The sequence below is a fragment of the Didymosphaeria variabile genome (genome assembly GCF_027946475.1).
Source record: "Didymosphaeria variabile strain IMI 356815 chromosome Unknown scaffold_5, whole genome shotgun sequence".
In the NCBI taxonomy this organism is placed as follows: domain Eukaryota; kingdom Fungi; phylum Ascomycota; class Dothideomycetes; order Pleosporales; family Didymosphaeriaceae; genus Didymosphaeria; species Didymosphaeria variabile.
The window spans coordinates 384,788-407,240 of NW_026611624.1; the positions used below are offsets into that span (position 1 = coordinate 384,788).

Genomic DNA, 22,453 nt, shown 5'->3' on the forward strand with positions numbered 1-22,453 from the left:
TCTCACATGCGGGCGATCCCCTCATCTTGCTTCACCACTCTTATTGCTTCTTCGTCTGCTGGGCCTCCTTCTCTGCCTCTGCCTCCGCTTGCCTCAGTTCCTCCTCACTGAACTCAGTCTCCTCTGGTACTTCTTCTGGTCTAGCCCTCAACTCGTCCAGCTGCGCCCGCAACCTATCAGCCTCTTTTCTGTATTTTTTCGCTCCCTTATTGTCCCCCTCATTCAGAAGGGCGTCCGCTCTTGCCGTCGCAAGGGCCACCTTCGCGTTCAACAGCTCTTCCTCCGCGGCCTCAACATCTGTCCTGCAATCACCTGCAATCATCTCCATCTCTTCCGCCTTCTCCTCCTCGCCCCTGAACCGGAACGCATCGCGGCGGTGTTCAGCCGCTTGAGCGGCAAGCTCAGCTTCTTGGAAATTCCTCTCATGGAGCGCGAGTTGTGCTTCCGCGGCGTCGGACGCTAGGTCGTCGAACGCAGGGTCGGTTTCTTGTAGCTCGGCGAGGGCGTTCTCCTTCTGTTCTTGGATGTGTCGAAGCGATGCGGCGGTGGGGAGCTGTGCGCGACGCAGGTCCTTTGCTTCGGCAAGGAGCTCGAAGGCGGAGATGGCGAGGTTCGATTTCTCAGGGTCGGAAGCAGGGAGAGATTCAGCGTGTTGCCAGCGCTGGTAGGCTGTGGATTCGTAGGCTTCGGCGCGGATGGCTTCACGCTCGGCGGGAGGTGCGGTTACTATTGAGCGGAATTGGGACCATCCTGGCATGAAATTGTAGGAAGTGGGTCCTTTGGGTTCGCGCTGGAGTTCGCTTGGAACGGGGAGGGCTTGCAGGTCGGATCTGTGGCTGTTGAAGATCTTCCAGAGGGCCTGGCGCTCAATGATGATGCGCTGGAGTTCTAGGAGGTCTTTTACGTCGACCAGATCCCAGGTCAGGGCCTGTCTCCCGCGGTCCATCTTATCGAGCGCCTGTTCCAGGAGCGGGCGGCTGTCCGATGTAACCAAAAGACTCCGTCCCTTGCCTCTTTCTCGCTCGTGCAGCTCGAAGATATGGTTCAATAGTCGTTGTGACGGGCTTTCCAATTCAATGGCATTGTCCACAATGATAAGTTCGCCCTTTCGCCAACGGTATGAAAGAGCTGTTCGCCATGCTAGATCGTAGACCTTCTTTGGGAGTTCTGTGGAGAAGTCGCGGTGTCGAGGACCGTGCGACAGACCTCCTCCTCTCAACATGGGCGAATTTTTGTCACCCAGACGCGCTCTTCCGGATCCCTTCTGCGGTCGAATCTTCCTTGCGGAGCCTCGTACTTCATGGCGAGTCTTCTTATGGGCAGTACCTAATCGCGTCATGTCTCCCTCGTAGACGACTGCGCGGTGGAGAATGTCTCTGCGGGTGGGAAGGTTGAGGTAGTTTGCAGGATAGCTTTGGAGGCGGAGGGGCTCGAGCGACGGAAACTTGTGGATGGTAGCGAGCACGGATTGCTCCTCGAAGGGCTTGACGGGAACGTATCCATCAGCGGAAGTGGTAATTGAGGACACGGCGGCCTGCGAAGATGTTGACGTCGTTATTGAGCGCGCAAAGGAGGCAGATAGCGGTTTCTGAAGCTGTTAGTTCACGTCTTTCATAGAACAAGATCAGACCAACGGTAACAGCATCCTGCCGTAATGACAGTCTGCTCAATTGATATGAGACGCCGCGCATTGGCGACGCTATCCTGGGGGAAGCCATGCCGGAAGGTGTCGTGCTGCGAGATGGCGGAGCAGGTCGCGGAGGTGTCTCGAGAAAATCCATGGATCCGTGGCCCGTGCACGCGACCCGTTGATTTTCCTCCTTGAGAGCACTGTACCACCGCAACACCTCTCTCCATCAGTCGCCATGGCGCCTGTCAAGCCGTCCGTACGGCAATTTAGCTCCTGTTTCCGATGCGTGCGCGGCGATGTATCGTTCAATGGCGCGCCTCGGCGGTTCTTCTCTTCCTCAGCAGCTGCCCGCGAAGAGCTGCAGACGACATCCTCCTCCACTCCACCACCGCCGCCGCCACCCTCTTCCACCCCGGCAGCCCCTGCGAAAGATGCGGAAGCGCCAAAAGAAACCCCAGAATACATGAAGGAATGGGGTGAATTGGACCCAAACGCGGTAGAATTGAAGCGCGACGAGCGTCGCCTGATCCGAAGAGAAGGAATCCAACCAATTGGTTCTCGGCGTCGCCGTGCCATCATCGCTCGTACAGCGGCTGCGAAGGCCGAGCAGATCCCATTCGAGCAACTCCCGTACCAATGCTTTCAGGAGGCTCGAAAAGTCCTGCTGGCGGACCGCGAAGAGAAGCTGAAGGAAATCAAAACGCAGATTACGAGGATAGAGAATTTGAAGGCGCAAGACCCGGTTGTGAGCGGTGGACAGGTCAAGAAGGAGACGAGAATGAGGAGTATGCAGAATCACCTGAACGAATTGGTCATTCTTGCCGACATTAACGACCCGGTGGTCAAGAAGAAGTTTGAGGATGGAGAGGGTACGTGTGGAGAGATTTCCTAGATGGACAAACAGAGATTAATTGATCGCAGGTGACATGAATAAGCCCATCTATCGCTATCTGGCAGACCAGAAGTGGCGCAAGTACAAGCGTCTCGTCGTCGAACAGCGTATAGAGCAGTTCAACCTCGTTCCGGATCTTTTGCCTACCTTTGATCCTATTGCAGACGTCGACCTTGCCTTCGGTCGAAAGAATGTTCCTATCGGTGACTTCGTCGACTCAGCCGTTAGCGAGAACCCGCCACGCCTTAACGTACAAACTTTTGAGCGAGGCCAGAAGCTGGTAACGGTGGTAATGGTAGATGCTGATGTGCCTATCCCTGAGAAGGATAGTCTCACGTACCGGTGCCACTTCATTGCCTCAAACATTCCCATCGCGCCCGACCAAACGTCCGTTCCGCTGAACCTTCTTCAGCAGCAGTCTCGAAAGACCAAGAATGTGGAGGAGCAAAAGGTAGCGCTGTCCTGGTCCGCCCCGTGGGCTCATAAGGGCGCGCCGTATCACCGCATGGCTATCTTTGTCCTGGAGCAAAAGGATGCGCAGGCGTTGAATATCTCCGAGATCAGAAAGAACGAGAAGAGGGACGGCTTCATCTTGCGAAGTTTCGTTGACAGAATGAAGTTGAAGCCGATTGGCGTGACTTTATTCAGAACCAAGTGGGACGAGAGCATGGAAGGCGTCATGAAGAGAAATGGTTTGAAGGATGAGGTCAATGTTGAATTCAAGCGCAAGAAGATAGAACCGCTACCGTACAAGAGGAGGACGGAACGCATGCGGTAGTTTAAGACAAGTCAGTCGTACGGTAAGCGCAACTGTAAGTGTTCTATAAGTGTACAACACCACATATGTTCAATGTATCATATAATGTTTCGGCGCATTTGCTGAGACTGAATTGCAAGATGTTGTTAGTTAGAGCGAGTGATCGTTTTTTGGGCATCGCTCCTTCCACTGTCGTCCCCAGCGCTTTCCTCCGGACAAGACCCCACCATCAGTAGCAAGTTCCACATCGTCACTTCCTTTCCAGGATCATTCTGCTCTTTGCTTGCATGCACTTCTCCATTTCCGTCCGCTGTTTTCGTCGTACTTTGAGAGCGATCACATTGCTCCATACTCCTGAGACGGCGCTCTGCATCACTCCTTCCTTCATAGCCGGCTCGCACCTTTCAATGTTCCGCATTTCCAACATCAGCAGCAACAAGCCTCGCTATGGTTCCACGGCCTCCAACTCCAGGTGCAGCTACATTCGCGCCTTCCGGCTTTGTGCCCTCACCTCAGACAGTCGCTCTCGCTCTAGCCATCGTGAAAGCAACACCTCCAAGAGCCTCAGCAAGAGGTCAGTTGTCCACCGTTGTCTTTCCGTACAAGCTGATATGCCTAGACTATGTACTTCAACTTCGAACCCATCTCAAGCTTGGGCGAGACGCGATTACCGGGATTGAGCAGAGCCGTTACCTCGATCTCGTTGCATATTGGCAGCAGAGATGCGAGACTGCCGAGATTGAATGCAGAGAGCTCAGCAAAAAGGTCGCTAGCCTCGAGCGCGGTGTCCATTGTCTGGGAAATTTAGCAGCAGACACTCCCGAGGAAGAGGCGCAACTCGCACCCTCGGCTCTCAAGAAGAAAGGACCAACGCCCGCGGCGAAACGGCCAAGGAATACAAGGGCACAGGTAGCAAAGCCAGCTACACCTGACGAGGTACTGGAGGACGACCTACACCTGTTTGAAACACTTGGATGTCGTGAGTTACACCCTCACCGATACAGACGTCTCTAACAGGCCATGGCCAGATGGTATGACAGTCGCGGAGCATTACTGGACCGCCCAGACACTCCTCAGACGACCTGGAGCCAATGTCGATAGCATCTGTGGCAGTGTCGTAGGGATTGCGAGCGCCTTGGGTCAGATCTTCCCCATCATTGCAAAGAACCAGGATCACCTCGCTGTTCGCACAGTTGAGCAATCTCAACTGCGTCACATTGGCAAAGACAAGTCTGAGCTGTCGTGCTTGATGTCCGCATGCGCAAGGGCGTGGACACTAGTCATCGTGGCTCTTGACAAGCTTGAAGAGGATAGCCCAGAATCACGTCGTCCAGGACTAGTAATCTTTGAATGTGTGAAGCTCATCTCTGCAGCTCTGGATGCAATCAGACTGGCTGCGAGACATGCTGCGTGGAAGAAGGGCGGTCGCTCCACTAATGAAACCATTCAGGAGTCTGTTGGCGCCCGCAGCATAGCTCATCTTCTCGCTACGTTCATCGGCCATCTGGGGAAAGACAGTGCAGTCCATCACCGACTCTTTGACGGTATCGCGTATGTCCTATTTGAGCGCGTCGGCGATCAGCTGTACTACTGCACCTTCGAACGTCAGCGTAGTGCTACCATTGAAGAGCGTATCGTGCCGCCATCAGAATCCACGGACCCGCACGAGATTGCTCGTCATGCTACAGATGCCGCAGCCATTCGACTCGAAGTCAAAGCCTTGGTCATCATCTTGGAGAGGGCAATGAGTGTCGCTCCTTTGCATTTGAACGAACAGACTGTGAAGAAGAGCAGGGCTGCGCTCGCTCGAACAGTGAGCCTCAAGAACGTATCGTCTACGAGGATCAGACTGAGCTCGCTTGCACAAGAGCGCTTGCAGAGGACCTTGATCACATGTACATTCGGCCACCAGGTCGACGACGACTTCAAGGATATACTCACGAAACCAGTCAGCATGGGACGTCCTCCGCCGGCACCGAAGATCAAGGATGAGGATGTACCGGAGTGGTACCAGTCACAGGTATGGAGGCTGGTAGGCTGGGAGATCCTTGAAAAGGACGGCGAATGGGTGACTCAAGACATGTGAATATGATGAGAGCTCAAAAAGTGCTTCTTGAAAACCAATAGGTGGTTTACTCGGCGTTCAACCCGCTTCAATGTAGACCAACGCGCTGTACCACCACTCCAATCTATCTAATATTTTTGACTAGTATTACTATACGTAATCATGTTGAGCTAAACGTAGTCCTGACTTCTTCTCTCTTCAAACCGTTCCCATGACCGTGGACGACGCATTGGTTGATCGCGCGGGCGCACCATCTTGTGCGAGATGAATAAGCTTCATAAACAGGTCAGCTTCATGTTTACCTCTCGCTTCACGGGGCGTTCAGGCATCCGATGATTCCAAAAGTCACACACTTGAACCAATAAACGCTATACTGTTCATGTATCAAAGCAGCACTCACCCTACCTTACGAAATACACTAACTCTTCATTCATCCCGACCATGCAGTAGAGATCTCGGTACGAAATAATCCAGCGGTCCGTAAACGCGCTTTCCGCGCAATCTTTGTCTTTATCCGGTTTGGGTGCTACATTCCGTGAACACTGAATTTTGTCCACGTCGACAGAATCCCTCAGTAGGCGTTGCGAGGCCTTCTTTGTCGGAGTACCAATATATATTCATTTTGGGTTGATGAATGACGCCAACTACCGCTACACCAGGTAGACACGACGATCAAGTAGAAATATGCACTATTAAGCCACAATTAACCATTACATATGGTGCCACAAGGCGGATACCTTGGTGATCACCAGCCACTGATTCGTACACTGCGGTTCACATTCCGAGGAACGCTCAACGCCTCCGAAATGCCGATTTTCCGCTCAACGCTTCCAGAATGCCCACTTGCTTCCACTGGGGACCTCTCTCTTGAGATCTTCCTCCGCATCGGGCAAGCTTTGCTCGTCGCCTAGTCTCGGGTTCCTGATTACACAGGCGAAGAAGATCAGGATGGCGGATAAGCAGATACCGGTGATGCAGAGCAAGCGCTGTACGTATTGGTATACCTCGATTGCTGCGTCGCGGTCGGGATCGCCGGGTGGGTGCGTGGCGAGGAGGTTTAGCGGGCTGGCGTACCACATCACCGCTTCGGTCTGATTTGCAATGCGTCCGCTGAGTCTACCGGGGACAACTACTTTGTATTAGCGCAAGCAATGAGCGTTGGGCGGTCAAGATGTACCTTGCGTCCAGATAGCGCCTGAGACGGTGTTTCCCAAGGCAGAGCCAATGTTGTAGCAGGCGAGGTAAATACCAGTAATGACGGCGACGTGTTCGTGCTTGGTGGCCGCCTGGATGCTCGCTTGCGCCGGGTAAGGGAAGAAACCACCGGCGATACCTAGGAGCACTTGTGCGCCGATGATTCCGCTGTGTGTCGAGTCTGACACGCCTCCACGGTAGTGGATGAGTAGACCGAATGCTACCATAAAGAGGCAAGTGCCGAAGAGGATGAACGGTTTCAATTGGCGGACCTTGTACACCACAAGACCAAGCAGCGTACCCGTGATAACTGAAGCGAAACTGTAGAGGGAAGTGATGCGGAGAGCTGACTTGGGAGTTTCGTTGAAACCAACAAGCAGGACTGAGTAGAGGTAGTCGCCTTGACAAGTCCACGCAAAGTTCAGGAATGTTGCGATGCCCAGTGCGCCCCAAACAGAGCGGTCCTTGAACAGATGGAAAGGAATCATGGGGTGCGGCGCGCGCTTCTCCCACATGATCCAGGCGGGGATGCAGACGATGCCGATAACGAGGGGTGCAATGATGTGGCCCTGTCCCCATGTCGCGCTCACGCCTCCTGCGAGAGTAAGAGGCACCAGGATCAGCCCGAAGACAGCAATGAGTAGAATAATCCCGATGACGTCCAATTGCCAGAACAGGGCTATCGCGATCTTCTTGGGCCCATAGATCTGGTATGGCGTCTTGTAGTCGTCCAAAGCACCCGACTTTTTCGCTTTTCGTCCAAGCCACATCAAGGAAACGATCAATGGAAGAGAGGCAACCGGAAATACTATGCACCACATGCCAATGCCCCATCTCCATCCAGCGGCTTTAAGAGTTGCGTCACCAACATCTCCCGAAACCCAGGTATTGATGATGAAGGGTGTTGCAGGAATGTAGGAGAAGAAGAGACGGGATCGAAGGGATGTAGTATCCGCGATGATGACCTCGACGAGGAGTAGAAGAGAAGTATAGCCGACCTGGTATAGGAAGGCGCCTGCAGCAAAGCCCTGGACATTTGTGCAAGATGCCTCTACGATAGTACCTTCAGTGGTGTTAGTAGATGTAGAGCAACACAGACCGCGTTAATCTTACCTATAACGTAGAAGAAGACGGAGATGATGATAAGCTCCACTCGACCGAATACATCTGCAATCTTGGCTGCGGTAGGCTGGACACGTTAGTTTTCATTGAGCCTGCGTATAGAGAACTTCTCACCTGAGCGGCGGCAGCGACAACAGCCTTTACAACGTTGATAGTAGAGAGTAGCGAATGGTTGCCAAAGCCGGAGGTTGCTGTAGGCTGATATGCATAGCGCAGGGTGCCGTCCTAGTCCATCGGTAAGTACATGTTTCATATACATACCGTTCGTAGATCAACATACCAGGCCATAGGCATAGGCGATCAAGAACACCCCAATGAAGATAGCCACGCGGTTCCCAGTAGTGATTTGCTTGCTCAGCGCTTCAATGCGCGCAACACCGGGTGACTGGGTGCCAATGAGAGGCTGGGATGCGCGTTCCTCATAGACTTCCGGGTCTTTGGGTCCATCGCCCTTGCGGGTAGGGCTGTACTCAGACATAATCCAGAGCCGCAGATCGGTTTTCCACGTACCAGGGTAGAGTATTCGACTGACGCCGAATTGATGGGCGGGCGTACTTTATGTGATTGATAAGATAAGATCTGCCAAGCCTAGCCCAGTGCAGGATTCCTTCGGCTTCGGACCCCGTCGGCAGGCTCTCTCATTGAAGTATTGCCGCTAGCTTCCTTTTGCATGACCACTTTCCACGCAAACGGAAGTCCGTCGTGCTTGGAGGCCTCTTAATGCAGCACCGCTCTGAGAAAATTTGACTTCGTTGAGGCCGGCCAAGCGACGAGCTATGCTAGGGTCGTAATCTGATGATCAGTCCATCAGATGAAATTGATTGTCGAATTAAAGAAGGAGAATGTTGCGCCACTCAAGGCGGAGCGTGTCATATTCGGCATCGTTGCATTGGCGTTGCTCGGGCAGACCGACTTGGCCGGCAGGGTCGCATCTTTGCCCGGCACCCATGGATTCACGGAACTGGTACCTGCAGCTGACCAGGCCTGCTTAATAGGGCTCATATATGCGCCGGATCGCTGACTGAAATGTTAGAGATATTGCACAATTCAAGGAAAGACGGTCATGTCTGCTGCTTTGATGGAGTGGTGTCATAAGCTTGAACACAAGCTTCTGCACGGACCCGTTAATCGATGAATACGAAATGCGGCTTCCTTATTCAAGCGCACGCGACATCCTGTACGCCGATATCGCGCTTTACATCCCATCCGTCGTACCTGTGTCATATCCGCTGTCCTCCTGAAATTCAACAAAAGTCGCCATCTTCGTTCGGACATATTCACCATAGACCACTGGGCCTTCATCTCCTTCTACGGGTACAGAACAAGCCTCTCCCGGCTCGAAGAAGAACGGAATACTGAAACGCCCGAAGCGATCATTTGCTGCGTCTGGCTTTGGTGGTGGAGCACGCACACGATGCATGGTCGCCTTGAATCGGGATCCCGAAACACGAGCCATTAAATCTCCGATGTTGACCACAATGGAGCCAGGGATGTACGGCGCGGCAATCCATTCGCCAGCTGCATTGAGTACTTCCAGTCCTCCAGTTGTATCTTGATGCAGCAAGGTAAGGATGCCGCTATCCGTGTGTGGACTGCAGCTTAACCGTGCGGCCTCGTCAGGCCCTGGAAGCGCAGTCTGTGTAACTGGAGGGTAATGCAAGAGACGCAAGGTGCTCAAAGAGTCATCTAACCACGAGTCAAAGAAATCTGTTTCTTTGCCAAGTGGTACTGCAAGCAAAGATAGCAACTTCGAAGCAAGGCTCTGGAGCTCGTTGTACATCTCCTCGAGCCGCTCTTGTTTCGAAAAGATCTGTCTATCTGGCCATACGTTTGGTTCTGAGATGTTTATCTTCTGCGTGCTTGCAGGGATTCTCGTTCCATGGTCTGCTGTAGGGTTGCCTATCTCGAAACCTGCACCATCGACACCGAATCAGTAACAGTTTTGAGGGACATGATAAGTTGTATTGACTTACCTTCCTTCAGATTATCTGGTGTAAGATGAGGCTGCGTGGGGAAATACCTAACGGTATCGATTATCAGTAACGCTTTCATCTATACCTGCTTCTGCATACCCTCTGTAGGTGTTGTAGTGACCTGGACGGAAAGATTTCTTGGCGAGCTTCATCTTCCGATCCTGTGGTAGTGCGAAAAACTCCCGCGTGAGATCGAAAACCTCATCATGATTGAAGCTCAACGGTGCGTTGACAAGATAAGCAAATCCGGTGGTCGCAAACACGTCGTACAGCTTCTGACTCAACTCTGTGGTGTCCTGAGTCGACGCTCCTGAAGCTCCAAGAGCGCTTACGTCAACGACAGGAAGTGAAGAAAAATTGGTCGACATTGTGCGACGGAGGACAGGAGTGTTGATTCAGCATTGACATTGATGGGTAGGATGCATGTATAAGTGACACGCTTGCTGCACGGCCCGGCTTGTGCAACCTTTTTGGGAAGGAAGTCGTGTGTTGATGCGGGGCTCGGAGTACAGGTACCCACAAAATTGGAGCCAGTGTTGCGATAACTCCTCTTCCTGGGTCGAACGGTCTGGTGATTATGTGGGTATGATGCTCATTTTTCTCCGAGTGGCGGAGTAAGTAATCCGTTAACCTGCCGATGCCCCTCTGACCCTTCCTTCTCGAGCATAAACTGAAGAACTATTTCACCCAAGAACTCTGCGTCGTCATCGGCATCAACTCCATCCAGGCCGTCTTGAAGCATTTGAGAAGGCCACTTCCCTTTCCCACCAAACACTTTCATGATCTCGGTGTTCACAAACCGGTTGAACTCGAAATGTCCTTGTAGCGTGAATATCCGGGCAGGATCGTACATGCCTTGTACAGCGCAGTGCTGCGTGGCTCCGAACACCATCCATGACTCGGGAAGTGATTCGAGCGTAGGAATAACGACATGGTCCTGATGTATCATTTGCACACGGAGAGATCCCGGCGTCTTTCTTGAGAAAACGCTGCCGCCTCCTAGCGTCTTGCGGAACCTTTCGTTAAGCCGAATCTCTTTGACGCCTAGCTCATAGCCGTTGGGGTCTTTTTCTACGCGCACCCCGTATTCTCGTAAAAGACTCTGGCATATCAACTGATGCCCAAAACAGCTTCCAAACATTCTGACATGGCGGTGATTCTTGTATACGTCCAGTACGTAATCGTCGAGGCGGCTGATCCACTCATCCGCATCATACGATGCAGCTGCGGACCCTGTAACGAGTATAACGTCGATGTCCGCCAAGGAAGGAGGGTACTCGAATTTTTGGATGTCCCATTCGGTTATCTCTATTGTAAGATCTGGAGTAAACCGGGATGCAGCCGCAACGAGAAGTTCCTGAAACATCACGCCATATGTGCTCCACTTGTGTCGAACAGTGGGCACCGGCGTGTCGGTGTTGAACATTGCTATTCGTAGTTTAGGAGGCATGGTCGTGAATTGGATAAAGTTGGCGGATTGCTGAAGCAGGATACTCTATCTACATTAAATGTTCGCGCAGTGTGACTGGAGATAATGCCCGAATCCGGAGATAGCGCGGCCAAGGACGTAAGTGTCAGCGTCTGATTGGTCACTACCTATGTACTTACGTTTGGGTGGTAGATACCCGGATATCGACGGTATGAGGCTGACAGATAACCTAATAAGACAGCGAAAATCTAAGTCCAAAGCCCTTCGCATGTAATCCAAAGAGTTTGCTAATCTAATTTCAAAGGTGCTCAGTTGGTACCACATGAAAAGCGTGTGGCCGTTGGCTATGAAGCTCGCTTACACTGAAGATTAATCACAAACGAGATCCCTCCTGAGGCTCTGTTGTCTAAGCTGATACGGGTAAGTGCGATCGTTGCACCATGAGTGTCTCCTATGGTACGCATCAAAGCACCAAAATGTTGTATATGTATCCACGTGGAAAAATTTACGTAAATAGCGATGCTTTTCAGTACAGGAAAACCCACTGTCAACATGACCAAAGTTGAGGCCTTTAGGCTACAAAATCAGGGCAAGGGAAACAGAATATATGCCAAGTTGTCCAACAACTATTCTGATTTCGATAGACGCGTTCTCCTAAATTGAGTGCAGTGACGATTCCCGTTCACGCCGCGATGGGATAAAGGTCAAACATCCCCTCACTCTTGATGACCTGAGTACTAGATGCAACCACAACGACATGTATCATCACGTGCGACAAATCAGGCCGAAAGCACGCAATCATGTACGGTCACATCAGCGCCGCATCTGTTACGCAACCGTCATTGGCGAGGTCTAGGTAGCGTGTATGTGGACGACAAGGGTTGGAAGCTGGGAATAGAAGTGGAATGGGTGATGAAGAATTTGACTGCGTAGTTCTCTGTGTTCTGATCTCCCTGCCGCGTTCTAAAATCCTATTCTAAGCATCACCACTCAATAATAACCTCACGTCAAATCATAGCTTTTCCACGAACATTGTTCAACAGCACGTGACGAAAGTGTGGAAAGAGAACATGTACGGTCATTATGCCATTTACGTGTATACAAACGAAGCGCCCGAGGCAGAAACGTGTTCGACTATTCTCGATTCGAGAAATCGGTCGATAAGGTAAAGGCAATCAAGGTTGAGAGTAAAAAAGAGTGCGCAAGGACGTCGAAGCTTTATCATGAGGAAACGGGTGCAGAAGATCTTCGTGGATGTGACCGCATCTGGTTGACGCCTCGAGGGCGAACAGTCAACGACCATTGCGCACTTTCTGTGTGCACGTTAGAGTCGTCCTCGGGTACTAGGGAGTTCGAGCCCCACACCGATCGAAACATGCGAATCGCGTGAACGATCGTGTGATGTTGGGGCGCACCGAAGGATGACGGCGTCTTGCAATCTCAAATTTCGGTCTTGGTTGACTTTTCTCTAGCGAGTGAACGGGCGCATCTCTTATTGCAGAGAATTCGATGCTCATGACGGCAATGAATCTCGATTTCCTCTTGGCCGGCTGCCCGACAGCCGGGCCACCAGAACTTTTGAGTTGCAGAGTGAAGCTGTTGCCCGCTAACGCTTACGGAGACAAGTTAGTGGATTTGAATGGCCGCGGCATACTTACCCCCATGAGCCAAGCTGTACACCAACCTCACGCCGACAAGTGCATCGCTCTTTCCACACCTTCACGCTTATCGAGGTCCTAAATTCCGGGTACTTCCACAACCGAAAGGGAGACCAAATTGCCTTTGTTCTGACATCTACAACCAATAGTCATCGTACTGTAAATCATGAGCAAGTGTGATTCAGCTAACATGAAGTGACTTCACGAACTTTCCCCCTTCAGGTGCATGTGCTTCTGGTTCGTCGTTCGCGCATTGCACCTGTCTCTGTGTAATCCATTTCCTATGTCATTCTTCGGATTTCCCTGGAACAAACACAGGATTCGTTATTCCCGTAGACAGCCGGGGTTTGCATATCCCGATATCACTGATGGCTCCTTTGCTTCGAATGAACTCTTTCGACAGCGCTCCGCGGTCCACTTGGACACATGGCGATCAATACTACCCGCACCCGCAGGGCCGGACCCGTCTCCGCAACCGCTGGATGGTTTGCGCTAACGGTTCGTGATAAAGTTCGCCATCAACGCACATCATACTTTGGGGCAACTTGAATTACTTCTACATAGATCCCTCAATAGAGGCTTCTCCCCGGTTGTCAGCTCGCCGTGGAAGAACAAGGCATGATTCTGATGGCTTTCCTATGGTCCTCCTACGCGCAAGCCTTGCCACTGAGCCATGACTCCAGCAACTCCCATATTCAAACCAGAAAAAATTCCGTATACACCGATGCAACTTATGGTACCTCCACTCAGGGTCGCTTGGCGTATGGCTTGGTGTCTTTCGCCTGCTTGTTCTCTTTGGCCTTCGTCTTGGGTATGTATGCTCCTCATAGAGCATTTTTATACACGAGCTAATCGTCCACAGGGCTTCGTGCGAAGAGCTTTGATAAGAAGAAAGTCAATTTTGCATGGCTCCTTGTCCATCTACAAATTGTGATAGCCCTTGGTCTTGTAATTTCTTCATCGGTTCTAGTAGTCACCTTCGGAACGACAACACAAGAGCAGTGTTTCTCTGCGATTATGGTGTGTGTAGTGTTCTACGCGACCGCAAAGATGTCTCTGTATGTACATTTGATCGTCCTGCTTCAGTTTTATTGTAGCTTACAGCATCAGGTATATGTTTCTTCTCGAGAGAGCCCATGTAGTCCGCGCGCCCTTCATTCGCAAACGCACCGACGACTGGGTTTGGGCTGGAGGGATGTCTTTTGTCGTCGTTGCCTTCGGTGCAATCGCCGTCTGGAGCCTCATCACCCCTCACGCTAAGCTCAGCGCAGAAGACGGACAGTGTCGCATTGGACTAGCAACGGTCCCGGCCTATCTTCTACTGATCTTCGATGCCTTCATAAACGCCTCTCTCACTGTTGTGTTCGTCATCCTCCTTCGACCGGTCTTGAAGTTCCGCGAGCGTACGTCGCCATACTACGATGACGGAAGTACACTACCGTCTGTCAGTCGCTTGCGTAGACTGGTACGGCAGCTGGGGTCCCTGGGCTTCAAAGAGGAGGAAGTACGGGATAATTTCTTCATCAACATTAAGAAGGTGCTATGGAAGAACGTCATCGGCAGCAGCGTATCTTTCATAGCGTCTGCGGCCAACCTAGTTGTCTTCCTCTCCGAGAAGGGCAACCAGCTGGCTTTTGTCTGCCTAGTGGCTTGCATAGCAGATGGTAAGCTCTACACGTTAAATTCTACCAGTTCTCATTGGAATCTAACACATTTTTAGTGACTTGCGGCGTCCTTGTCGTACACTGGCTTACTCTCGGATCGAACGACGAGACCCGCACTCCTCAACGACCTAATCCAAACCATACTCCGTCCCTGTCTTCCTCATCAACGGTTGCCGCCGTTTCCAAACCTAAAAACAAGGTGAAGCTGTCTCAGCCTAAAAGCTGAAAATGATGGTGGCAGTGTTCCTGGGGAGCGAAGCCAGCCTTAACGCGTGGGTTTCACTCTAGAGCCTAGGTTCATCAAGTCCAAATCTGTCACGCTCCGGATATTTGCTTGTGTCGGCCAAGCGTTCAAGCAAACTGACAAAAATCGCTGGCACGTGCATTCCAAACAGCCTCCTTCCCTATATAAATAGTGCCGAAACAAAGGTTCTAGCTAAACTTCTAGCTAAGCACCCGATCTCTCAACTCCAGTATCGAAGCTCTTGAGTTATCGGCACCATGGCGTCTATCCAAGGGAACCTGAACAGCAGGTAAGTCATATCAGCATGCAAGTAGAACATATTGGCGAACGGTGGGCTGGATGTGAGCATGACCATTCGATCTGTCTCCTCTCTTGATGGTCTAGGACTAACTCACTGAACAGCATGTTCAACAATCCACTTTACTCCGATGTCATCATTCGGCATACACATGGCGGCGTTACGAGACAGTACCATGCGCATAAGGCTATTCTCTCTGCTGGATCGCCCTGGTTCTTGGATGTCCTCGCGCACATTCACGTGGGTATACACGGGCCATTGTTGATTCGCGCTAATCCGAACAGAATGGTACGGAGCCGATTGTTATACCCGAAGATGACGATCCTAAGCACTTCGAGGTTGCCCTTCGTTTCGTAAGTAAGCTCCGGGTTTCGTTAGATGCGGCTGGATGTACTTCGGCGCTCTAGTTATACTATTTCTATTTCAGCCTGTGGACATTCACTAATAGGCGTGTTATAGTTGTACACCCGCAAAATCGATGCCGGCGTGATTAGCGAGCCCTCGTCCTCTCTCTCTCGCCCCTACAAGCCGACCGATAGTTCCAGGTATAATCCCTATCGTTTGCGCGTGAAGCGCGCGCTCCAAACCCTCTTGTCGATACACTCCCTCGCCGACAAATACGAGATCGAAGGCCTACAGGCCCACCTTTCTCGGCACATGCCAAACTCGGTTGGGCTTTGCACAACATGGGGACCGCATTTCTCGGGCCACTTACAGCAATTTGTTCAGGAGCATTATCGCGCATGTATTGAGAAGGACTGCATGATGGGTCGGCAGGTTTGCTCGATGATCCTCCAATATGGAGGCGAGCGCTACGTCAAGGATCCGGCTTTTGATGATCTGATGGCGCGGTGGCCGAAGTTCTGCGCTGATATGTTCCGCGAAGCCCGCGACAATGATCGTATCTTTTTCGGCACGCGTCACAATCCGAACACGCCTGTGCGACGCACCGACCTACTCGCAAATGGAATGGAACATTAGAGATCAGGATGACTGGGACGAGCTCTGAACGCTCGGATGTGGTGACGGCGTGTGGAATCCCTGTCATCATATACGTGATACCATAGGTGTGGTTACACGGCGTTGATCCACACGGTTTGAACCAGTACCAATGCACAGATTGGACACATCGTAATGATAGGAGAAAGCTTAAATACGCAATTAGACATATCAGATGCGTACAGATTTCTCTCATCTTCACCGTTGCTTACCCAGGTATCGTCCACGGCAAGGTGCACTAGTGTCACCCTCATCAGCAAACGCTTATAAGCGAGTCTGCGCCTTCCACAACACAAGATTCCTTTCCACTCTTGCTATGCCATCTCATTCCCGTACAATGGCGACTCCTCCAGGAATTGACAGTTCGGAGTAAGTATTAAGCTGTTCGCGCCATCGGAGTAGCCGCTGACTCCTACCTAATAGTCTATTCGACAATCCATTGTTCTCCGACATCAAGATCCGCCAAACGTACGGAAAAGCTACCAGAGAATATCACGCCCACAAGGCCGTACTGTGTGCCGCGTCGCCTTGGTTCAAAAATCTGCTCACGAACATCCACGCAAGTGTGCCAGTAATGCGGGTAACAAGCTATGCTAACGCGGCTTAGGATGGTGGCCCTGGAGTGATAGAGATTCCCGGTGATATTCCTAGCGATTTCAAGGCAATGCTTCAATTTGTAAGTATTTGGGTGCAATGGTACAAACCTTTTACGAATCTTACTGGATGATTTCTTGTTTTAGATGTACACACTTGAGATCGATCTCACGTATCTTGGGCAAGGCGCAGGGCGCATATATAGTCTCCTGGAAATCCACACTTTGGCAGGCAAATATGCAGTCCGTGGCCTACAAGCTCGTTGTAGTGAAGAGAGTCCACCCGCCGAGGATGGAGTGTGGCACGAAGCCTGCGAAATCTGCGGCCCGTTGGAAGCTCTCCACCAACATTACCCCGCCTGCTTCGATAAGAAGTGTACCATGGGCCGACGGATATGCAGATACATACTCAAGAACACCCCTGAGATTATTAAGGAAACCTGGTGCCGCGACTTGCTGAGAAGCTGGCCGCGTTTCGCTCAGGACATGCTTGAAGAAGCGATTGATAATAATGGAGGACGACTGTACTGAGGGTGTAACAGGCGCTGGAACGTCAATCCTTAGGATATGCGCCATGAGGCAGTCTTGAAGGACCCCGCCTTCTGAGTAAGGATGAGGTTGGGGCGGAGCACGGGCAGCGAAGAAGGTTCGTTTCAGTTATTCGCATATTCAAGAGGGCTGTCGGCGTGGCTTGCATCTAATATTTCTAGCTACCATGCTGCATTATGGTGGGCTCGTATAATGTGAAAACTTCGGTCTTTATGACTTGTGCTTCATCTTCCCAAGAAAACCTCACATGCGAGTGGGTATGAATTGCTAGAAAACTCTAATTAAGCGCTTGACGTGTAAAGGTCTCTCACCTTGCCACTATGCTTCACCCAGCTTTTTCTTTACTATTGTACCTTGTCCTTCGCCCACAATACGTGACACCCAGCATGCTATATATTCAAGCTATTCGCCCGCAAGATCGTTTCTTTTGTCGTCTGCTTTGTCCCGTATTCAATTCCCTGCAAAGCACCTCTAGCGCCGATGAGCCTGAAGGTGTTGCCTCTGGCCAGCACAATGGCGACTAACTCAACGGCGTAAGCAAAATGGTATTTGCCGCTGCAATCCAATGACTCACTCCTTCAGTTTCTTCAACAGCCCTTTCCTTTCCGATGTCACCATCCGTCAGGTCAGCAACGGCAAGAAGACCGACTATCACGGTCACAAGGCAGTTCTTTGCGCCCACTCCAGCTTCTTCCTCAAACTGTTCAGCGAGAACCCGGTGAAGGTAAGTGGCTTGCCTGCATTTTGGTAGCGATCTCATTACAGACATTTGTGCATAGCAAGAGAATGGCAACGTCATCGAGCTGCACGACGACGACCCGCTACACTTTCAACGCATGCTGAAGTTCCTCTACACGAGCGTACTCGAAACTCACACCCAGACTAATGCCCTTCACTTGTACACCAATCCGATCGCAATGTACGCCCTGGCTGTCAAATACGGTGTGGAGCAGCTCAAAGTTCGTGCAGTTGCCAAGTTCCCTTCGGATTGGTTCCTTTACCAAAATGTCGATTGGCATGCCGAGGTTGCCGAGGCTCACTACTCCCGTTGCAACGAAGTGGGAGACCAGATGGGCATCGCCATTGCCCGAACCTTCCTGAGGGGCGCCAAGAAGTTCGTCAAGAGCCCCAAATTCCAGGAGACAATCAAGAAGTACCCCGTTCTCGCTGCGGACGTGCTTTCTGTGAGTCCCCTTGCCGAGGGTAAGCTTTGGTAGTTATGGCGACGAGACTGCTGGCATGTGTCTCCTTCAGAGACAACCGAAGACATATGGCTCTCCAATCACTGGCCATATTCGGTGAAAGTCCAAGGTCGATTCATGGAAAAGTCTAGATTTGCACTTATGGTCAATGGCTAGAGATTCGACTTGGTTGCTCCCGGTAGCGAATAGATAAAATCGAGGCAACAATCTCTCGTAAATTCTTGACTAAGGCTATGTATTGCTCAAAGAATTTTCTACAAAGTGAATTAGAAGTGATTGATGATGAGCGGTCACAAAACGCGAACATTTCCCATGTTTGTAAACTTCACCTTCACCGCGTTTGCTCCTGCCTTATTGCTAGCACTAGGCCGAATTGGGTTAGCTAGTCTTGCTCTTGCCGTTCATATCTCGTGCACCCGTACCTTCTTCAACTCAACACTAAAAATATCGTACAACTTGCAGCGAAAAGCCCATCTCGCCAAGATGGCGACGAAGCCTGGATCAGCAGGCACCAGGTTCGTAGGCGGTCCACTTGTATGTGAAATCCACAGTGCTAATGTCTTCTGCTTTGACAGCTTGTTCAACAACCCCACACTCTCCGACGTCAAGATCAAGCAAATCTACGAAGGCAAGGTGCGCGAGTATCATGCTCATAAGCAGATTCTAGCGAGGGGCTCCAAGTTCTTTCTGAACGCGTTCACGGGCAACTTCAAGGTGAGTGCCATGCGTAGAGTGATAGCGATATGCTGACATGAAGGAACAGGAAGCCTCAGGCAATGTGATTGAAGTCCATAATGACGTCCCGGAGCACTTCGAGGCCGCGCTCAAGTTTCTTTACACACAACAATACGACTCAGAGGCCGTTGCCGAACAGGCATTCATCCAGAATGCACAGCGTATTCGTGTTCCGATCGGAATTTTGGTCGTCGCCGACAAATACGACATCGAGCGATTGTCCGGTCTGATCGTGGACGACGTGAAAATCTATCTTCTCACGACCACAAGACTTCCAGTGTTAGTAGCGGCAATCAAAGAATACTATCCGAATTGTCCCAACGCAGGCTCACCAATGGGGATTGCACTCACTACCGTGTTACTGGGACGGCCTGCATCCACGCATACGGAGGAAGTCAAGCTGCTTATTGGTCAGTACCTTGCTTTTGGGGCTGACATGGCGATTCATCTGCACGAATGTGGTAGACTTCGGGTCTAAAGCAATGAAACATGATTGGGTCCACAAAGAGGTTGGGCGCGCGATCGATTTGCTGGAGAGGTGGCTGGGATCTCAAATTGTTTAATCACAATATTTGATGGTATCGGAGAGGATACCGATAGATCAACGTTGAGATCAGCTAAGATGGTCAGGCACAGATAGCTAGTCGAGAATAGGACGGGCCTAGGAGTATGTACACTTAACTTGATCAATACAAGTTTCGTTTGTACAGCGATCAACCATGGTTCCGCCCTTCATTTACTCCCTTCGCCCGAATCGCATATGTGGCTATAAAAGATTTTGTAGAAGAGTTATACGGAAGCTCCACACTTCCTCATGGTACCTGTACCTGATCTAAGTTCTCCAACGACAACTAACAGGCTCTCGTATACTATCCCACGCATTATATTAGAAGGCTGCGAGGCTGCCACCTGACCATTCTGATGCCCTACTGATCTGAACAGCCCCTGTGCATCGAGCAACATGCATATTCTAGGAATGAAACCCTCACCTTATGCGTTGGCATTATCATACTTGTTCTGCTCTGGAAATAAGTAGTCTTCACCACCTGCCGGTGCCACTCTAAGCTCACCTTCCTCAGGAGTTCACTTCTCGGATCAGATGTATATCTGACCCTTCGATCGAGCAATGTTATGACTTAATTGTGCAATCATCGCACACAGTAACTTCAGATACCATATAACATCCGAGAAATTAACACAGGGCTGTATACGAACTAACATAAGGGCACAAATCTTATGAACATATAGTGGTCCGATTGAGTAACCTGCGAAATTTTCCACCCTTGCCGTCAATTTCCATAGTTTCAGTGCCGTCCGATACTCAACCCCAGGTTCAGGCTCGGTTGAGAAGAGTATTTCATCCGTTCGGGGCATGTAGCGGGTAGCCACAGTTCAGCACTGCCAGACCTGGCTACGTTCTTTGCATATTTCACAAGTACTCAGTCGGCCAAGTCTAGGTGAAAAATCTTCCATTTCTTCTGCATCAATTCTCTTGAGTAGTACACAGTTTAGTGTCGCCAATCTCTGGGCCCTGTACTGCTGGTACTGGGCCGAGCTGGTAAAGAGGAGGCAATCATCGGGATCTTGCGTGAATGCCAATTCTCACCCCCCAATTACTTTGTCTCAAGTACTTGAATCGGAACCGCATTTCCTCGCAGCGCACCTCCAGACCACGCAAGCATTATCAAGTCGACGACTTTTGAGGACAATTTGCTTCTCCGATAGTGTTATCGCCTCTTCCTCCGTGCTCTCTTGCCTCAAGCATCAGCCTGGTACTCCCCTTTGCTCTCATACTCGGCTTCCTTTATCATACGCGCAAATTCGGGGATATCCTCGATGAGGCGAAGATACCTTTTCGGTGTGTTCTTCATCCACCTCTTCTCCCAAATATGCGCCCATGTAACAACAAGGCTGCGGAGGCGGAAGTCCTCGTCCCGATCTGCGATAAAGGTCTCGAAAACCAGGTCGACAACGGCTTCAGCGACGCCGATGTCGGACACCTGACAGAATGCCTGCTGCAACTTGGCAAAGGCAGTGTGCGCTAGATTCTTGTCGCCCAACGTCATGGCTCCGTCGTGCACGACGATGTGTAAGACGACGATATTCGCTGAGATAAGGTAATTCCTTCCGGTCCGCGTGTGCTTCATGGTGACATTGAGTGCACCTTCGTCGTTGTTGTCCTCGATCTGGAACTCATAATCCCCGAAATGCCAATGATCCAAGGCCATGTCGATGGCGATTGGGTGTAAATCGCTGGGCTTGAAGATGGCGACGGCGGAATTGTTCGCATCCTGTCAAAATAGTGTCAGATGTTGGCATGACATTGAAGCAAGGTCTAACACACCATGAACTGAGACAACGTGGATGCATGAGTCTTTGCCTTGAATGAGGGCAGCGCCCATTCGTAGCCGTCTGTGTGTCGGAATGTGAAGTCATGCGCCGCGACGTTGTTCGCCTCCAGTAACCGTAACCTATTGATATATTAGCGTGGAAATTGACACAATAGAAGGCGAGGGATACTTGTGGCGCATGACACTCACAGCATTCTGGCGAATGCCGGGCAAATGTTGAGCAGGACGAGTACAACACCTTGCAAAAGCGGTGTCGAAACGGAGCTTCCGGGCAGAAGCTTGGTCAGACATAACAGTTTCCTCAACGGCCGTATCATCCGTATCATTCACGAAAGTGGAGTCCAAAGACATCGCAAGTTGGTACGAGGTGGTGCCGTCAACGGCGCCGTCATCCGCGGTAGCTTTGATGGTGGACATGTCGCGCCAATGGTGGAGATGAAGTTGCGACAGGCGCCAGATCTTGAGAGCGACGGCAAACGGTGAGCGGAGTACGGGACAAAGATATTGCGTGACCGGTTCGCCAGGCAAAGAGGCTGAGTGAGTGAATGGGTGGACAAGTGAATGACGTCGGCATCACTTGTGCAAACGGCCACTCACTACACTTGAACTTTATATGGTATATATAATTATGAAGTCAAGAAGATATCTGAAGAAACTCCGGTGGCGAACCTAGATGGGTGGACGCTATACTGAAAATCTGATAGTCTCCCTCGGGGCGACCTTCTAGGCCAGGTACTGTTGAGGTTCTTCACTTCTTTTTGGGCTTTTACAAGTGTTGCGTTCGAATCACAGCGCCGCCAGATGTATTATTTCTTTTTAATCGACTATTCTTAAATTTCGTATTTTGACTAGACGTGTTTTGACTCGGCGGCTGGGACTGCGCGCTGCAGCCAATACGGAGATAGTGTTACCACAAATAAGCACATAAACACGGGAGAGACGATAGGTCCTAAACATCTATTTCCTTCAATATCATATGTCTTCGATAACACACAAAATCATAGATGGCCATTCTCCTGCCCTTGTTCTGCTGGTATCAGGGAGAGCGAATGAGAAGGTAAGCACCAAGACCCTGCGCTAACGCCCGTCCTCAATCCA

General features: G+C 51.0%; 10 protein-coding genes across 10 annotated transcripts; 5 read left to right on the top strand and 5 right to left on the bottom strand.

Annotated features, from left to right (window-relative positions):
• Window positions 1-40: 40 nt before the first annotated feature.
• Window positions 41-1,691, bottom strand: yml6 (54S ribosomal protein yml6, mitochondrial; the record flags this gene model as incomplete). Its single annotated transcript, XM_056215347.1, has 2 exons — window positions 41-1,588; window positions 1,635-1,691. 2 exons carry the CDS (start codon window positions 1,689-1,691, stop codon window positions 41-43), a joined length of 1,605 nt encoding a protein of 534 aa, XP_056069594.1.
• Window positions 1,692-1,865: 174 nt separating this feature from the next.
• MRPL35 (mitochondrial 54S ribosomal protein YmL35) lies at window positions 1,866-3,300 on the top strand (the record flags this gene model as incomplete). Its single annotated transcript, XM_056215348.1, has 2 exons — window positions 1,866-2,499; window positions 2,552-3,300. The coding sequence occupies 2 exons, from the start codon at window positions 1,866-1,868 to the stop codon at window positions 3,298-3,300; spliced, it is 1,383 nt and encodes a 460-aa protein (XP_056069595.1).
• A 426-nt stretch (window positions 3,301-3,726) lies between these two features.
• N0V89_006579 (uncharacterized protein) lies at window positions 3,727-5,365 on the top strand (the record flags this gene model as incomplete). The annotated part of the gene is made up of 3 exons (XM_056215349.1): window positions 3,727-3,853; window positions 3,899-4,258; window positions 4,308-5,365. The coding sequence occupies 3 exons, from the start codon at window positions 3,727-3,729 to the stop codon at window positions 5,363-5,365; spliced, it is 1,545 nt and encodes a 514-aa protein (XP_056069596.1).
• Window positions 5,366-6,165: 800 nt separating this feature from the next.
• SIT1_1 (ferrioxamine B transporter) lies at window positions 6,166-8,138 on the bottom strand (the record flags this gene model as incomplete). The annotated part of the gene is made up of 5 exons (XM_056215350.1): window positions 6,166-6,473; window positions 6,522-7,601; window positions 7,652-7,727; window positions 7,775-7,885; window positions 7,941-8,138. 5 exons carry the CDS (start codon window positions 8,136-8,138, stop codon window positions 6,166-6,168), a joined length of 1,773 nt encoding a protein of 590 aa, XP_056069597.1.
• A 510-nt stretch (window positions 8,139-8,648) lies between these two features.
• N0V89_006581 (uncharacterized protein) lies at window positions 8,649-10,001 on the bottom strand (the record flags this gene model as incomplete). Its single annotated transcript, XM_056215351.1, has 4 exons — window positions 8,649-8,677; window positions 8,876-9,571; window positions 9,634-9,680; window positions 9,733-10,001. 4 exons carry the CDS (start codon window positions 9,999-10,001, stop codon window positions 8,649-8,651), a joined length of 1,041 nt encoding a protein of 346 aa, XP_056069598.1.
• A 224-nt stretch (window positions 10,002-10,225) lies between these two features.
• Window positions 10,226-11,083, bottom strand: N0V89_006582 (uncharacterized protein; the record flags this gene model as incomplete). Its single annotated transcript, XM_056215352.1, has 1 exon — window positions 10,226-11,083. One exon carries the CDS (start codon window positions 11,081-11,083, stop codon window positions 10,226-10,228), a length of 858 nt encoding a protein of 285 aa, XP_056069599.1.
• Window positions 11,084-13,770: 2,687 nt separating this feature from the next.
• N0V89_006583 (uncharacterized protein) lies at window positions 13,771-15,907 on the top strand (the record flags this gene model as incomplete). Its single annotated transcript, XM_056215353.1, has 6 exons — window positions 13,771-13,778; window positions 13,831-14,384; window positions 14,441-14,531; window positions 15,031-15,166; window positions 15,211-15,279; window positions 15,386-15,907. The coding sequence occupies 6 exons, from the start codon at window positions 13,771-13,773 to the stop codon at window positions 15,905-15,907; spliced, it is 1,380 nt and encodes a 459-aa protein (XP_056069600.1).
• A 1,725-nt stretch (window positions 15,908-17,632) lies between these two features.
• N0V89_006584 (uncharacterized protein) lies at window positions 17,633-18,284 on the top strand (the record flags this gene model as incomplete). Its single annotated transcript, XM_056215354.1, has 2 exons — window positions 17,633-17,791; window positions 17,847-18,284. 2 exons carry the CDS (start codon window positions 17,633-17,635, stop codon window positions 18,282-18,284), a joined length of 597 nt encoding a protein of 198 aa, XP_056069601.1.
• Window positions 18,285-18,752: 468 nt separating this feature from the next.
• On the top strand, window positions 18,753-19,482 carry N0V89_006585 (uncharacterized protein; the record flags this gene model as incomplete). The annotated part of the gene is made up of 3 exons (XM_056215355.1): window positions 18,753-18,784; window positions 18,845-18,983; window positions 19,033-19,482. The coding sequence occupies 3 exons, from the start codon at window positions 18,753-18,755 to the stop codon at window positions 19,480-19,482; spliced, it is 621 nt and encodes a 206-aa protein (XP_056069602.1).
• A 1,279-nt stretch (window positions 19,483-20,761) lies between these two features.
• On the bottom strand, window positions 20,762-21,772 carry N0V89_006586 (uncharacterized protein; the record flags this gene model as incomplete). Its single annotated transcript, XM_056215356.1, has 3 exons — window positions 20,762-21,295; window positions 21,349-21,475; window positions 21,594-21,772. The coding sequence occupies 3 exons, from the start codon at window positions 21,770-21,772 to the stop codon at window positions 20,762-20,764; spliced, it is 840 nt and encodes a 279-aa protein (XP_056069603.1).
• Window positions 21,773-22,453: the final 681 nt, after the last annotated feature.